Source organism: Natator depressus, chromosome 7, assembly GCF_965152275.1.
Source record: "Natator depressus isolate rNatDep1 chromosome 7, rNatDep2.hap1, whole genome shotgun sequence".
Taxonomy (NCBI): domain Eukaryota; kingdom Metazoa; phylum Chordata; order Testudines; family Cheloniidae; genus Natator; species Natator depressus.
This window is the reverse complement of record NC_134240.1, coordinates 103820645-103838069: the sequence shown is the minus strand read 5'-3', so window position 1 is coordinate 103838069 and position 17425 is coordinate 103820645. Positions and strand designations below refer to the sequence as shown.

Genomic DNA, 17425 nt, shown 5'->3' with positions numbered 1-17425 from the left:
TGGCTCTACCTTTAACTAGATCTGCGCTAATGAACCCGTCTGTACAGAAGTCGACATTTTATCATAGTCTGTTATTTGAGCTACAGTAAAAAAGGATCTTTCAGAATGAGGCAACATGGTCTAGAGCCTCAGTTTCCCCACTGCTATAATGGGGATAACAATACTTTTCCTCCAAGCAGCATTGTGAAGAATCATTAGTCAGTGGACATAATCCTGAGAGCCAGACATACACGGAACTCCCACTGACTGTACAGGGGAGCTCGGTGAGTGCCAATTGCTGCCAATGTCAAAGCTCCCACTGAGTTAACTGGCGCTGGAACAAAGTCATGGTATTCTTACGGGATCAGGTCCTATGTGTGAACAGTCCTCCATAAATGGTTCGGCTTGGGCTCACAGTGGATTGTACCAATGGAATCTTGGAGACAAGGGCCTCTGGTGGGGGAAAGCCCACTTGGAAGGCATTGGTTGCAGCACGATGTGTCTGCAGTGACTTCTCTGAAGGGAACCCCCCATGGACAGAAACAGACTCAGCTCATCTCCCAGATAGTATCTCCTGGCAGGGCTCAGAAGGAGCCTGAACTAAAATGTAAAGCTATCCTCACCCATGGTGGAGCCCCTGGGGAAGAGCAGCTGTGCAAATGCTGCACATCATTCTCCAGTGCATGGTCTCCATTACTGGAAGGATGTGCAATTTAAATCTTTCTGCACCAGCAGGGATGAATTAAATCCCTGAAATGTTAAGCATCATTATTGTATCAAAGACTGAAAATGTATCCATGGAGTGGACATTAGCAAATATGCATAAGACCTCATGACAGTAATTAAAAAAAGGTTTTGCACCTCTTTTTCCATCCGCTGCAGACACAGGGTTGAGAAATAAATTCCTGGTTTATACAGTAGGACAAATATTTGTGTAACTGAAATATTCTTATTTTACTCCTTAGAAGAAACAGAAGTTGGTTTATTGGACAAATAATATTTCCCTACATTGACCATAAGGTGGCACTGCAACATAAGCATTTTTTTCCCTAAACGAGGCACCATAATATTTCAAAACCATGACAAAACACAGTCACTCACACAGTACAGCATGTTAATATTACACATGCCTGTATTAGATTTACATGTTGTATCTACATGAATCACTTTCTGCCACACAATTTTGTCTTGCCTGTTATAGAAGACCCTTTGGCTTAGTTGGAAATTATATTAATTCTTGGCAGGAAGACATTTTCAAAGCTGTAACAACTTCATTGTTTAATCGCCAGTTTATTAAGCTGAAGCATACAAGCCTATATAATGGAATCAATAGACAACAATGTATCATTTTCTTTGTAAATAAGAAAGTCTGTCTATCTTGGTAAGAGGCTTTTGTTGTTGTGTTTTTACTTCATTTTTTTTCCACCTATCAAAAATTCGTAGATTTAATGCCGAGGGTCTTACAGAAAGCACATTTTGCATTCTTCTGCCGTGTTGTTGAACTTTACTACAGTGGAGACAACATTTGGAAATGGCCCTTCCCTTAGTGACTCTGGGACCAGGGTATCTCCAGCTTTCCTGATTACTATTATTCAAGAGGAATAAGTGAAAACAGTGGGTGAGACATATGCATTCTATGTATTTCAGGTTGTAAAGAGCCACTGACACGCTTTGGCAAGCCTTAAAACACACTATACTGAAAATATATACATATTTTAAACTGAAGTACCATTATGGGGTTGCTGGATGGCTCTGTACTAGAGCAAACAGCACTACTACTTATGCCTCCCCTACCTGGTTTACCTCTTAGAATCCAACCCCCATCCATAGTGTCCAACAGTTACCATCACTGAATTATTGTCCAGCAGAGGAACAAAGGGTCTTGGGAACTGTACTATCCATCTTCTGACCCACAGAGAGCTTCTTGCCAAGTCAGGCTTCAAGTCCCTGGATAGGCAGCACTGGGAAGTTGCATGATGCCGCCCATACTATACCTGTTCTCCGGCTAAACAGAGGGTTTGGATCTCGAGAACTGTCAGTGTGGCATCTTTGAAGACTACTAATTTACCTAACGCTATTCTACTGAGACAGACACTAGTTTGATATTTTCTTTCCAATTCTGGGAATCAACAGTGATATCTGCACATAAATGGAAAAGTCCCATCTTACCAACCTGCTCCTGCTGTTTTACCCAATGATGTCATAAACCTGTGTTATGCCGCAATTTGTCAAACTGTGATGTCACTTTTAGGCAGCACCTGAAGAGATGGGGCAATAAAAGCAGCCTAGTTAGAAAGAAGGTCACTTCCATTTTCCTAATGACTACAGTAACCTGCGAAATCAGTAATGATAATTGGCATTTGATAAAGTACAGAGTTTGTTGGAGCGCAGCAATACATCTTAAATGCAACCTTAGGACACAAAACCATGTATAAATGCATGATGATAACCTTAAAACATCCTAGCTCTTCTCAGATATTTCTCTTTGTTTTTACATTCAATGAAGGCAAACTTAGACAGAGATCTAGCCTGTGTACATTTAGCAGCACTTCTTTTGAGCACAAGTGAAATCTGATCTTTCCAAATCTTCAATCAATCATTTTTTGGAGTATACTAGTTTCCCCCCCCGTTTTCCATTTTTGAATCCATAACCTTTGTACCAATTATCAGCTGGCATCCTTCCGATATGTTGCTGTACATGATCTGGTTGTGACCCAATGGTCTCTGGCTGTGGTCCCATTATTGTCCAAACTTGAGTAGGAATCCTCCAACACAAAGTCAGGGTGCTCTGGGCAATAATGTTGGTGAACAGGTAGGATGTGTTCTTCTGTACCATGAGTTAGAATTGAGTAATGCCCCAGCATGGTGCTGGGGGCAAATAAGTCTTAATACAAAAGTGTTGATCGCTAAAGGTTAGACTGTGATTCGGGCTATGCCCCACAGACTGGAACTAGGGCAGGAAGCCTGGAACGCAGCATTCCCCAAGGACGGACGACGGCCAGCTGGAATACAGAAGAAGGCAGGAAGTGACCCAGAGAAGCTGACTGGAGGCTGACACAAGATACCACAGGGTGAGTGAAGGTGGAACCTGGTGGAGCGGGAGGGCCCGTGTTCCTCTTCCCTCACCAAGAATTGTACCCATTCGATGGAGCTGCTGCCTGGAAACTGAACCCACTAGGTGGGGTTGCCGCCAAAAACTGTATCCATTAGGCAAAGCTGCTTTTTGTGGACTGCACTCACAAGGCGAGGTTGTCACCAGAGATGAACCACTGGGTGTAACAGCCACCTGGGGCCCTAACTGCCTCCCGCCCACAACCCTTTGCAACCACTGAATTCAATGGGACTATTTATGTGAGCTAGCGCTGCTCAACATGGATGAATGCTGTACAATTCTAGCTCAATGCAATTTGGTCACAGTCATTCCTGATACAAAGTGCTAACAAAAATATCTTTAGCATTTATCACTGGCAAATCTGTACCACCAGTTCAGGATCTGTGCTATTGACAACTGAATGGAAACCAGAGAAAACGAACCAGTACAGCGAACTCCCACAGAAAAATGCTTTTGGTAGTTTTCATCCACCCTTCCTGACTACTCATTCTGGTATACAATAGGGCTGACCACATTATTCAGTGTAAATAATATTTGTTGAAAATTTAGACCTTATTTCTGTTCACAGAATGTTTGAATCAATTCTGATTTCAGCAAATGTGTCAAATATCGTAAGTATTAATTGAATAGTTCTCATGAACAATTTTGAATATAAAATGTTTGTGACCTAAAGAAGAGCTCTGTTTAAGCTTGTCTCTTTCACCAGCAGAAGTTGGTCCAATAGAAGATATTACTTCTCCCAACTTGTCTCTAAACTATTAACATTTGCGGTGTGAGAATGGGTCACCTGAATCCCATGGTATTGTTTCTGCTCTCAGATTGGATGACTGAATCTTTTTAAACAGGAGATTTGCAAATAGTGAATACCCAATGATGAACTTCTGACATGAATTTTCATTTGTGAAATGTTCAGAATTTGTGAACAATTTCCACACTATATGTCAGTCAAGGGAGAGGTGGTAAATAATAAATATGACTGCACAGACAGCAACGCAGTGAAGTCAGTATAATTATTTGCAAATATGTTTGCGTATCTGTTTTTTATGATTATTATTCAGCCAGCTCTACTATGGACACAGGCACAAGAGCAAAATAACAGTATCCAAAAGTAAGAGCACAATATACTAGTTAGAACTGGTTCTTTGGACTTTGGTGCATCAGCTTTAGTTGATTCAGTTTGGAGTCATTTCAGTGAAGATATCACGTAGTCCTTGAGAGAAACTATACTGAAATAAGTGTCTTTATTTGGCTATAATCCACTCTATTTTTAAAAATCAACTTTATAGTTCGAATATGCTGGGCCAAATTCCGCCTTCAATGAGATTCTGTGGGTGTAACTGAAAAGTGAATGTAGCTTGCTGTATTTTAAATAAAAAACATGAAATATTGCACAGCTGAACTTACTTTGAACAGGGAAACAAAGAATGTGTGCAACTTCATCAGTTTATCTGCACCTATCCTACTAGAATGAAAGGCATTATATTGTCATGCATGATACTGTATGATACCAGTGTATGAATTTAGTGATTAAGTTTTAAATGGTTTCAGAAAATCAACATGTTTCTTTATAATGGAATACTACACAATAATTCATGTAGGGCCTGATCCAAATCCCACTGAAATAAAAGACTTCCACTGATATCACTGGACTTAACGTAAGACCCATTATTGGTTTCTTGGGAAAGTATGTAGATGAGTGGACTCTACATATGTGCATTTAAATAAATAAAATTAAAAAAATCAAATAGAAACTTGTGTATTTCTGTTATTCTATATTATGCCAAAAAGTGAATAGCTTTTTCTTTAACTTAATACTTTCAAATTACTCATTCTTGCACTGAATGTGCAATTCTTCTCTTACTACAAACTGTAGCATATTAGAGGAATTAATTAGGTTTGGGAATTACTTAAATGCAGTAATATATAAAAACATAACCAAGTGACTTTTCAATGTATCAGATTAGTTAATTAACGTAAGGTAATACCATTAGTCTGGGTGAACAGATTCTGCACTGTGCTGATGCACTGTAGTTATAAAAAAAGAATTTTGGATTTAATTCAAATAAAGATTTTAATGGCTAATGGATATTTTTTATTACTTTGGAATGAATGAGGGGAGAACATACCTTGAAAGTGATGACATAAGTGTAGTTTTAAGAGACCAATGCTAATTATGTATTGTACTGTTTTAGAGAAGATTAAACTTCAAAACCACAGTCAGACAGTGTAAAAGAACTCCTTCATTCCAAGGCTATTTCCATACTGCTCTGTTACTGGGGGGGGGGAAAGAAATGGCAAGAGATTGATAAGCAGGATGTTTTACATTCTCATGAGGAAAATGTGATCTAGCTTCAGTGAAATATCGTATGCTAATGGAAGAGAACTCTCATCTCATTAGTTTTGCTTCTCCTTGGAATGGATAAAATGTAAATGTGCACGCAAAAATAGACTTTAAAAAATAAAAACTCCTTAAAGCACTGTATTTGTGGAAGTGAATTTACATATTATGTCTTTTTCCATAAAAAAGCATCATCAAAAAGAACCTGCGCCAGTTTTGTATTAAAAGGCCTATAGAAGTCTCTTAGAATCGCCTTTGTTGTTGGTAACATGGGTCCCAGATTTCGGTCTTCAGGACGTCTAGTGTTCGAAGCAGGACTCTTTGTAATTAGAGCTTCTTGTTTCTCACTTATAGGCCCTGCAGTCAACAGAAAATTATTTTAATGTATTTCTTCCCAAAATGTTCATGGTAAAGAATGTAAATGGCCAAGTAAATAGGTTTGTCAAGAAAAGATTAATGGAATTTTGGTAGCAGTGGTTATGTTCCAGAATATTGGCTACGGGTTTAGTTTCGTAAAATACATTACAGTTAGAATACATGGAAATACTTTGTTTTCCTTTCATATCAATTAATCATCCATGCAATAAGCAACATAAATCATTTCTAGAGGTAGAGATGTGTTTTCAGAAAACAAATAGGACAGTAAAAATAATCATTGATGTGCATTGTTCGGTAACAATTATTTCATTTTATTTCCTAATTTTTGTTATGTTATGAAGGAGCCACCTGATACCTGTCAGGGTGAAGTTCACCCAGTCAAACAGTGCAGCACTTATTTCTGACTTCAGTCCTCTTTAAGGACTTTGGTGGGATAAGTGGTGTTATGACAACTCTCAGTATACGAGAAACTTTACCCCTCCTTAGTGGTACTTGTGCACTGCAGGCCTGATTGTGCTAGCACTGACCTCTTTCAATGCAACTTAGATGAGAGGAGCAGGGGCCAGACTCCTTATCTGTCCAACCTGCTAAATCTAATTACCCAGACCAATGTTTGGACTCAACCAGGTTAATGTGCAGCCACATCTCCATAATCGTTGTCCTACTGTCTTCCCAATATCAGGCATTGTTCTGTCTGCCAATGTTGTTCTGACAATCAGCAACTGATGTCTCAGTCAATGACAGTCAAAACATATTCCCCAAGACACTAGAAATGTTGCCTTTTATAATACTCAGATTCTGGATTTGCTGATTTGGCAACGAAACACATCATACCATTGAAGCATTTCACCTGGCTCTCTAGATCACTTGGGCCAGCTCTTGCTCCTGCTGCAGTTCATGACAAAAACTCCCACTGACATTAACAGAAGTAGGATCAGGCCCTACATGCTCAAACACATGCACGAAGTACCAGGTTTCTGATTTTATAACATCGTTATTAATTCTTTGTACACTTTCTTGCACTGTCCTTACTCAGACAAAACTCCCATTGAAAACAATGCACGCTTTGGAACCAATGGTAATTGTTTGAGTTAGGACAGCACAATTTGCCCCTCTGTGAACGCAGATGCACACCTTGGATGTTGTCTCTCCATAAGCATTAACAATCCAGAATGTAAGCATGACTTTTGCACATCACTCAAACCAGCTAGATGATGCCTACCTAAATCCAGAAACTGGAACACAATATGCATGGTGTATTTAACATTGGACGCATGATCCTCTAAGCGGAGAACTAGTATCTGACCCTTGTCGAAAACAGTCAGCCAGTCCAAGAGATACACAACATAAAGGCCAACCTGTAGCCTCACCTACAAAAAAAAAAAAAAAAAAAAAAAGATGAGTTAATTCATTGATTCTATCTTGTATCAAAATTAATGAATATTCATCCCACTGTTCTCCATGGGAAGGAAAATCTATTTTGGATTTGATCTAGAAGATTTTAAAAATATGATTCCTAGAAAAAGTTTAAACCTTGATCATGTAGCTCTTATGCATGAAGTAGTGCTATTGACTTCAGTTGGGCTACTTACATAATTAAATCCTTCAGAGTTGGACCCCTATATTTGTAAATTATGTCTCAATTCAGTAAGGGCCTGAGCCCAGGTGCTTAGGGCCTCGTCCTGCTAAGTGCTGAGCACTCTGACCCTCAACCATTGAACTGAATAGGTATTCATGGAGATGCTTAAAGCTAAACATATGTACAAGTACACTCACCTTCATCAGGGCCAAAAGGTGCAGATCTGAGCACAATGGTAGCTGAGGGCACTCAGCACCTTTCAGAAATGTCTTACAAACCTTATGATATATTGGGGTTGCAATTCATTCCTCTTATCTTATCAAACAAGCATTCCGTAAGGATACTTTATACTCACAGAATATACCAAAGAGAAAATACTTCCATAAAACCTCTTCGGTTTTGATATGATCAAAATATCTGCACCACCCTTCAGCTGTTGGACTATTCCGCAGAATGGCATGAATTGCTATGGCACAAGCCTCATTTTTTCAAGCCAATTAAAATCTGTTATCTTTTGCTTGATGAAGAATGATCACCGGATAGTTGGGCCTGGCAGATTCAACCTCACAAGTGTCGAGAAGGAAAAGGTCACCAACCTTATCTTAAAATGAAGATGGCGGAGGACTTGTGTACTATTAAACTATACTCCTGTTAGTCAATATTAGTAATTCCTAGAGAACCAAACAGATGCTCAGATGCTAAAGTTAGGGGCATGGCATAAATAACTAGATAGATTAAGTAGTACACCGGCTAACTGTTCAACAGAAGACTTATACTGTATTATACTGTAGAGGAAAATATGATCCTTCTCTTTTATGTGAAGGGACAAATTTTCAGTCTGGCATTAACCTGGTCTCCATTTTTGCTCGATTTTGCACGAACATTTAAGGGTGCAGTTTAGGCTTCTTAAAACTCCAAGTTCCTGTTTGTACCTGTGTTTGTTTCTTTTTTACCCGTTCAGACACAGAAACAGAAAGGAGGACGTGAAAACCTGCCTTTGATAAAAGAAGCTTGGTACACCTTGGAGTCATAGTCAGCACAGAATTGACAAAAGCAAACAACTATGTCTTGTGATCTTTTAGTTGACTTGAGTAATTGCAGTTATGACCTAAATACTGCTGAAAGAAGTCAAGTTTTGAATCATTACTACAGCAATGGAGAGATTATTATAATTAATCTATAAAACAACCTACACATCAATAAACAGGAAGTCATTTGAAAAGAAACACTCTGCTTTCTGAATTGCCAGTAAAGCACAGAAGGAACATTAATCTGATCCAACTATTGTCAGATCATTGTTATTAAATTACAATTACAAATCAAGAACATAAATGGAATATTTTGGTTTCTACTTTTATGAGATGATGACAAGTAGAGAAACTAATCTATGCAACCTGACTCAAAATCTATTCAAACTTAAAGAGCCAATTTTCCAAAGCAATCTCTGCATATGCACTTTCAAAACTGCACATCTACATTTTGGGCACTTAAGTTTTAATACCTGAGTTTTTGCAAGCCGAAAAACTTTTGATTTGCATTAGAGTAGCTGTTTGCATGTACAAAACAGTCTTTGGGCACACAGATTTAGAAACTGACATTGAAAAGTTCTCTCAACAAATTCAGTCCTTACTCTTGGCTCAGATGTTATGTGGAATATTTCCTTTCTGAGTAAACAGTTCCCACAGTTTATTAACTCATTGTATTATTATTATTTATTTGTACCATATGTGACAAAGTTCCTTCTCTGCCTTGGTGGGTCCTGCGCTTATTGGTGGATTTGCTCGCCTCAGAGATTCACGGTAGCCCTCAGTTTGGCCGCTTTTGCTATGGCTCAAACCTGCCGTCCACTCAGCTGACCTCATCACTGGCCAGCAGGGGAAAAAGGAAGGAGAACAATTTCTGCAGTCTCTGCTGGCCCACCTAGTGGGTCGGGGGACAGGCCAGGGACCTTCCCCTCTGGTGGGACCCACAGTCTAGGGCAACTCCTCCTGTATCCAATAGGGAGTTGGGGGGATTGGGGGAACCCGGGTCCTCCCTCTACTCTGGGGTCCAGCCCAGGGCCCTGTGGATTGCAGCTGTCTACAATGTTTCTTGTAACAGCTGTGTGACAGCTACAACTCCCTGGGCTACTTCCCCATGGCCTCTTCCCAACACCTTCTTTATCCTCACCACAGGACCTTCCTCCTGATATCTGATAACGCTTGTACTCCTCAGTCCTCCAGCAGTACGCTTTCTCGCTCTCAGCTCCTTCCACCCTCTTGCACAGGCCTCACTAACTGAAGTGAGGTCCTTTTTAACCCAGGTGCTCTGATTAGTCTGCCTGTCCTAATTGATTCTAGTAGCTTCTTAATTGGTTCCAGGTGTCCTAATTAGCCTCCCTGCCATAATTGGTTCCAGCAACTTCCTGATTATTCTGGAACAGCCCATTATCTTACTCAGGGAAAAGGGACCTGCTTAACCTAGGGCTAATGTATCTACCTTCTATCACACTCCTGTAGCCATCTGGCCTGACCCTGTCACACACAGTAGTGCCCAGAGGTACAATCATGATCATTACAAACCATTATGCCAGGTACTGAACAAACATACAATAGAAGACAGTTCCTTTCCCAAAAATCTTACAATCTAATAATTATGGTTATCTTAGAAACTGTGACCTGACATTAGTTTTGGGCTGCTTGTCAGTTACAGGGTAACCTATGCAGCAAAATTCCTTAGGTACATATTGTATATAATGCAAAAATTTAGGGAAAGTATCTCCACCACCACCATTACATGCCAGAGCTATAAGCTCTAAATAATTTATTTTAACTATTAGCCTCACATATTGCAGTATTACAGGATCAGAACCACATTATCCGAGGCACTATACAATCATACAGCAAATCATCTACGTGTATTCCTCATCTTTATTCCTCTTTCTCCCAACAGGATGGTACTGGGGCAAGTAAGAAACCAGTATCAGTTGTATAATGTAGGTTGGGATACTGTATTTTATAGCATTACTGAGCTTCTACCCAAACAGAGAATTCTAAGATAGAATTAACACTCACTTAATCCAGTAAGAACTTCAAACATAAAGTCCCTTTGTTGCCCAGGATAGTCACCTTCACTTCTTTTTGAACATCTGAAAAAATGGCATGATATACAGGCCTGTGTTTTGCCACTGTTCTTCCAAAACAAAATCCCCTTTTCAGGAAAGTCATTTGCTTTCCCCCTATAAATTATGCAGTGCAACTGAGCATTTCCCAAAGAATCCTCCCTGACTGCAGTCTCTCCAATTTCAGTTTGACACCCCTGGCTCTCCTTCCCTTTCTTTGGTTAATATACTTTCTATTGATGGTAAGTGAAGATAAATTGATGAACGCCCCTTCTCTGTACAGAGGGTTACTTATCAGCAGTGGCAATCGCTATGCTACTTTTTCTTCTGGTCTCTTAGGAGTACTTTTTTCTGCTGTAGTCACACAGCTACTGATCTAACATCCAAGGTCATAGAAAAAAAATCTAGTCTTTCAATATATAACAAATTACACATATATAGACTTTGCCAGCTATGCCTGAGAGGAAGCTGAAAAGTCCATTCAGGAGCCTGGCTGGCATTCCATGCTTTATTAAGGATAACCATTGGTAGCTTTCTGGAAATATAAATGATCTCAAAAGAAAGAACAATGAGTTAATTTTCAGAAGTACCTTCTTCAAGGTGCTAAGAAGAGGAATAAACTGTGGGACAAATGATGATGGTCTAGGCACCTGGGGGAATACGAGGGGTCTGAGCAAGTGTATTCATGCCACAATGCAACTACATTTGTGCAAGGGAGACAGTTGGCAAGAACTGCATTACAGTGGTGCAATTCCCAGAGTGGGCATGATAGTCAGTCTCTGAGGAGGGAGGAGACTGTTGTAGTCAAAGATTTTAATTTTTTGTTCATTTATTGTGCGATGTTATGATTAACTAATATGTTATGTCATATATAATCATTGTATGCTAAATAGAGTTAAGTTGTAGGATTATAGAAGTACAAGATGGATCAGTAGTTAGAAGTGATAATTATGTATTAGGTATCTAAGTAAGTAGGGCTGAAACACAAGGCCTACAGGTTGAGACCTGTAAGATGTCATCTTAGCCATACTAGGCCATAGGCTTAAGAAATACTTGGCATAAGTAAGTGACCAAAGATACTGTGATGTTGTGAAAAATTAACAGCGAAATGTTTTGCTTACAAGATACCCAGTAGTCATATTTTTCTAATACATGCCTTAGCTGCAGGGTACACTATGTGCATAAATACTAATGAGGTATAATCAGAATCTCATTATAAAAAGAGGGTGTCCAGACCAGGAAAACTGAGCTCCCTATGGGAAAACTCCAGCAGGAACCATCCCGCTACTAAATGATCAACTGGCAAGGCAGCCATCAGACCTTAAGAATATCATTAAGGATGTGAGTATAGCTATATTTATAACTTGTGCAGAGGTCTTTATAGAATTTTTATATGCATGAGTAATCATAACTTTAATTTTAACTTGAATAAAATTTGTAGAACAGACTAGACCTTATACTTGTAAATGTGGGGGTGGTCCAGATCCTTGGTCTTTATGTGTTCCTAGAGACTAAATCTGAAACAAGTAGCAGAGGTGACTTTCTCTCTGTTGAGCTTGAAACTGCTGGTGTAATACCACATTACAAAATTCACTTTAAATAAATAAAAAAAAAAGGCTATTCTGTCTCTCTTTCAACTTCCATTTCTGGATGACCGGAATAGCAACAGTAAGGAACATGGGGCTTGATTCCCATTCCCAGTATGGGAAAGACTCTCACTGACTTCAATGGGCTTTGGCTTGGGCCTATGATGCATGATTTCCTCTGAGGTTACTTTAGTAACTGGAGGAAATGACGATGAGATGAAATTTACTGTAATCTGGAGAGAGAGGAGGAGTAAAGTGTCCTTCCACCCAAATCAAGAAAATGGGAGGTAAAGGGCTAGATCACACACACCTGGTGCTTTACAAATGCATCCCACAGTAAACATGATATACTGCTATGTATCTCTAGATAGATAGATATAGATAGATATTTGCAAAAACCCTTTTTTCACCCTCAAACAAAATATAGAAACAAATCAACACTAAAAATGTGGATTTTGGACCAAGCACACTGATATTTAGCCCTTTTCTGCTGTGCACAGTTTTAAAAAAGCGTGAGAGAGAGCACATTTAATCTAGCTATCAATAGCCTTTTCTTGGGAAAAAAAAAAATCCAGCATAAATGATGTATTCTTACTTGCAGTTCGGAAATTGCCTTATCTTTGCCAGAGCTATTTTTTGGATAGGTTTGCAAGTGAAGATTAAACTGTAATCTTTGCTAAATGTGTTCTTCATGCTCCTGCCCACGAGAACCAATGTATTTTTACTGCTGGCGCTCTTCAGGGAACAGACTGAAGAGACAGCTGAGCCAGCACATCAGTTTTTACATGCATGAATATATTTTTATGTCACTAACTTAAAAAAAAAAAGGAGGAAAGTTTGTTGGTAGTCACAAACTGAACCACATCTTGATTATAATTATAATTATTATTAATAGTTTGCTAAGGATCCTGGTATTTTAATAATCCAGACAAAATGTTCTATTGTTAAGCAAGGAATCAAAATGTTACTGGAAATACATACAGGCATGGCATTGTTAAGAGTGTTGTTGTAGACACAGGCTCTCAGTGAGTAATCCAGCATGCAATTTTCAAACAGCTGCAGGGAATCTGCCACTTTTTCATGAAAGTCTTCTGCGGATTTATTCGCACTTGCAAAGTACAGATAATCCGAGTACAATCTGTGAATGAAATACATGTGTAAATGATTAATAAAATTCAAGAAAATCAATTTATATTATTGAAAATAAGATAGCAACGTTACTGGAGACAAGAGGGCCTGAATGTAACATTTACCCATTAGTAGCTTATCCAAAACCTGCTGAAGTTGATTTCAGCGGGCTTTGGCTCAGACCTTAAGGGTCCAATCCTGTGAGTTGCTAAGCATCCTCCACTCTTATTAAAGTCAGCATCTAACAGGATTAGGCCCTAAGTAGTTAGGAGCCAATCCTTTTCTGAAGAGAAACTCTTGAAATATATCTTTTTGTTTATTTTGTATTAATTATTGTTATTCTGTATTGCAGTAATGCCTAGAAGCCCCAACTAAAAAGGGTCCTATTGTGCTAAGCTCTGAATGAACCCATAGTAAGAGACAAACCCTGCCTCAAACAGCTTACTGTCTAAACAGACAAGATGGACAAAGAGTGGGAGAAGAAACCGAGGCAAAAAAAAGTAGAGTGACTTTTCCAAGACAGCCCGTAGGAGAGCTGGAAATAGAAACCAGGGTTCCTGAGTCCTAGTCCACACTGCCTCTCTGTATGCTTGGTATGCAACGTGATGAGGAGCTGTATTGTGGCACAATCTGTGGTCTCACTCCTGCTGTCTCTATTCAGGCAAAGTTCCCATTTAGTTCAATAGGAGTTTTGCCTGAGTAAGAACTACAGCACCTACGGTCCACATATATATACAATACCAATATTATAAGCAACCATGCTGCAATACCTTGCTCTGCAGCTATTTACTAGCCATCTCAGCCATACAAATTTGAATTACAGTGCAAATGGCAGGGTGCACTGTGATTTCAAATATGAAATATTTGTGCAAATCATTTCAAAAACATTTATAGTTGCTTAAATATTACAAGACAAAGATGACTTAAATTCTGGTTCATTTGGATGGAAATAAAAGTGTAAAATGAAATATTTATTTTATTTGTTTTTAATCCCTGGGACTCTGATTAGAATCTCTAGATGTCAACATCATTTTAAAACCGAACATAAGGGAAATGCCAGGATGTGACAAACAAAAGATAGTTTATCACCCTTTGAATGAGATACATATGTCATTTTCACCTGTTTGGGGCTCATGAGATATATCCAGAGTCCTGAAAATTCTGCACCACTTCAGAGCCAATCGCTGCAGCAAGGGTGAGAGTACAGAAGTATTAGGAGCCCAAAGAATCCATTCTTGGACACAGAATTCGAGAGACCCTGAATACACTTCACTCTCCGTAAGAGCATATGTTTATGTAAATCATGATCTAAATGTAAAAGTGGATTTTATTTCACAGCTATAATGCCGGAGGAACACTGAATCCACTTCCATCTTCGATGCCCTTCCCATTTTTATTGAACCAAAAATATCAGGCTGGCCAGAGATTTCCACAGAAGCTTTAAAATACTACTTTTTATTTAAAGAGGTTAGGCCCTGTTTCAGCAAAGCACTCCGCACACGAGCACTCCCACTGGAGTCAAGCATGTGCTTCAGTGCTTTGGTGGATCAGGGCATTTATCACAGTATAAGTTTATGAACTCCTAACTCATCTAAAAAATGGAAAGACAGAAAGAAAGGACAAATGAAATGGTGAGAGTAAGTAGAGGAGAGAGAGGCTGGAGGAATAAAAGGATAGCGTTTCATATAGACAGACTCTTAATTTCTGAACTTTTAGATTTGTTTTTAATTTCATTTTTACATATTCAAAAAACAGTACTGAAAACTTGAGAAAAATTGAGAAACTGATGATGAGACACTATGGGCTCTGTGCAACCTTTTCTCAAACCAGTGAACATGGACTCATGCAAGTAGCCCTATTGACTTCAAAGAGTATGTCTACACTACAGCTGGAAGCGTGCCTCCAACCCAAGTAGATGGAGTTGCACTTGGTCTGCTTGAGCTAGAGTGCTAAAAATAGCAGTGTGGACATTGCATGGGCAGCAGCTCAGGCTAGCCACCCGAGTCCAAGCCCACCCAACACCCTGGATCCGACACAACACCATTGTGGGATGGGCAGTGGCTAGCCCAAGCCACTGGCCATCCCACAGTGTCCACATTGCTATTTTTAGTATGCTAGCTGGAGCAGAGATAGTGCAGGTCTGTCTATCCGGGCTGGGAGGCTCTCTCCTAGCTGCATTGTAGACATACATACCCGGTGCTCGCTTAAATAAGACTTCACCAATATGAATAAGACTTGCACAATCAGATCCTTAGCTGGCGATGTCAGGAGGAAGGACATGATTTGTATTTACTTCAAAAAGCAAAAGATAATCTGTAGCTGTCTGTCACCAGAGACCCAATTAAGAGCCCTGTCCAGTATGGTTTCTAATTTTTGGCCACTCCCCAGCCCAGCAATTCTGTTAGCAGATTGAAGAGAATTTCCATAGAGAAATATAGATCTTGTTTGGAAAATTTAACTGGTAGGCAGTCAGAGCTTTCTGTTATTACATTTCTGCTCCTTGGCAAAATTTCAAGTGGGCATCGATTCCTCTAGATTTATCTGCAGAAGTGGTATGGGATTGGGCCTACATTAGTTGCATCTTTCTGTTTATGTACCGAAACAAAAACTGGTTCACCTGTGTTGTTGAAGTTAACAGTTTTTAGCAATATTCTACTAAAACAGGAGAGCGGATTAGAATTCAAAATGATCTTAATAAGTTGGATAATTAATCTGAAAACACTAATATGAAATTCAATAATGACAAGTGAAAGTTCTGCACTTAGGAAGGAAAAATCAAATACACAAATACAACATGTAGTATGACTAGTTAGGCAGCGGTACTGCAGAAAAGGGGCTTTTAGTGGATTACAAATTAAATGAGAGTCAACAGTGTGATGCTGCTGGAAAAAAGGCAAATGTCACTCTGGGTTGTATTAACAGGAGTGCTAGATGTAAGCCATGGGAAGTAATTGTTCCACTCTACTCAGCACTAGTGAGGCGTTAGCTGGAGAGTCCAGTTTTGGGCACCATACTTTCAGAAAGATGTGGACAACTGGAGACACTCCAGAGGAGAGCAAAAAAATATATAAGTAAACATAGGGAAAATGTGAAAGAATTAGGCTTGCTTAGTCTAGAGAAGAGAAGACTGAGAATGGATGTAACATCTTCAAATATATAAAAGGTTGTTATAAAGAGGACAGAGATTAATCATTGTCCATGTCCACAGAAGGTAGGACAAGAAGTAATCAGTTTAGTTTGCAGCAAGGGAGATTTAAGTTAGATATTAGGAAAAACTTTCAAACCATAAGAATAGTTAACCACTGGACCAGGTTACCTAGGGAGGTTGTGGAATCCTTCTTGGAGCTTTTCACAAACAGGTTAGACACACATCTGTCAGGAATGATCTAGGTACACTTAACTCTGCCTTGACACAGAGGGATAGACTAGATGGCCTCATTAGGTCTCTTCTCGCCCTACGTTTCTGACTGTGCACAGTCACAGACACATTTCAATGCTCTGTTTAAGGACTGCTTGTAAAATTTCTCATGGCCACCAATGGATTTAATCCTGTCCTGTTATTTTTGTTATAGGAAATACTGATACTTTTTAAGTATCAAGCGCCTCAGCCTCTCTACTTCAAAATTATTCTTCTCTTTAAGGAGAAGGCCATAGAGTTAAAAGTAAGCAATAATTGTAACTGTATGATTCTCAAGCACATCACTCCAATCCAGTCACCGAAACACCAGTTCTCTTTTAAGGAACGTGTTGACAAGATTCCATGATGAGAAGTGAAGGGAACAGGCTTCTGGCAGGAAAATCCTACTATCCATCCGGAAATTTCAATTCCCCCTCCTAGCACCTGAGGGAGAGAACCAAGGCTCTGCATATTTCCCATCCATCTGCAAAGGTGCGGAGGGAAATACCAGTTGAGCAGCCAAATGTTGGAGATGGATTCTAGGAAAGCCATGAAGAGGTAGGGGGGTGGGGGATCTTACTCTCTCACAGGCCTCCATGCAGTCCTGTAGGGTCAGGCCACAACCTGCCCCTAAATAAACTGATTAGTGTAATCTGATTAAAAAAAAAAGTGTGGTAATTGTCAGAGTAGAAGGCACCAGCTTTTAGTGTTTGTCTGATGAAGGCAGGCAGGGAAATGTATGTCCCTTTAAGCCCCTACTCACTACAAGAAACAGCCACTAAGTATTTGGCTGCCCGGATTATTTTGCTGCCTTAGGCATCTGTCTGT

General features: G+C 39.5%; 1 protein-coding gene across 4 annotated transcripts in view; it reads right to left on the bottom strand.

The window, feature by feature from the left end:
• Positions 1–1051: 1051 nt before the first annotated feature.
• The window catches only part of CHST15 (carbohydrate sulfotransferase 15), a 95299-nt gene continuing 78925 nt past the window's right edge, over positions 1052–17425 (bottom strand). For all 4 annotated transcript variants that reach the window (XM_074959200.1, XM_074959197.1, XM_074959199.1 and 1 more), the window contains 4 exons: positions 13054–13210; positions 7030–7177; positions 5635–5786; positions 1052–2981 (listed from right to left, as the gene is read on the bottom strand). In XM_074959200.1, coding sequence (XP_074815301.1) covers positions 2910–2981; positions 5635–5786; positions 7030–7177; positions 13054–13210 — 529 coding nt within the window. In that variant the 3' untranslated portion in view covers positions 1052–2909. The remainder of the gene's footprint in view (positions 2982–5634; positions 5787–7029; positions 7178–13053; positions 13211–17425) is intronic.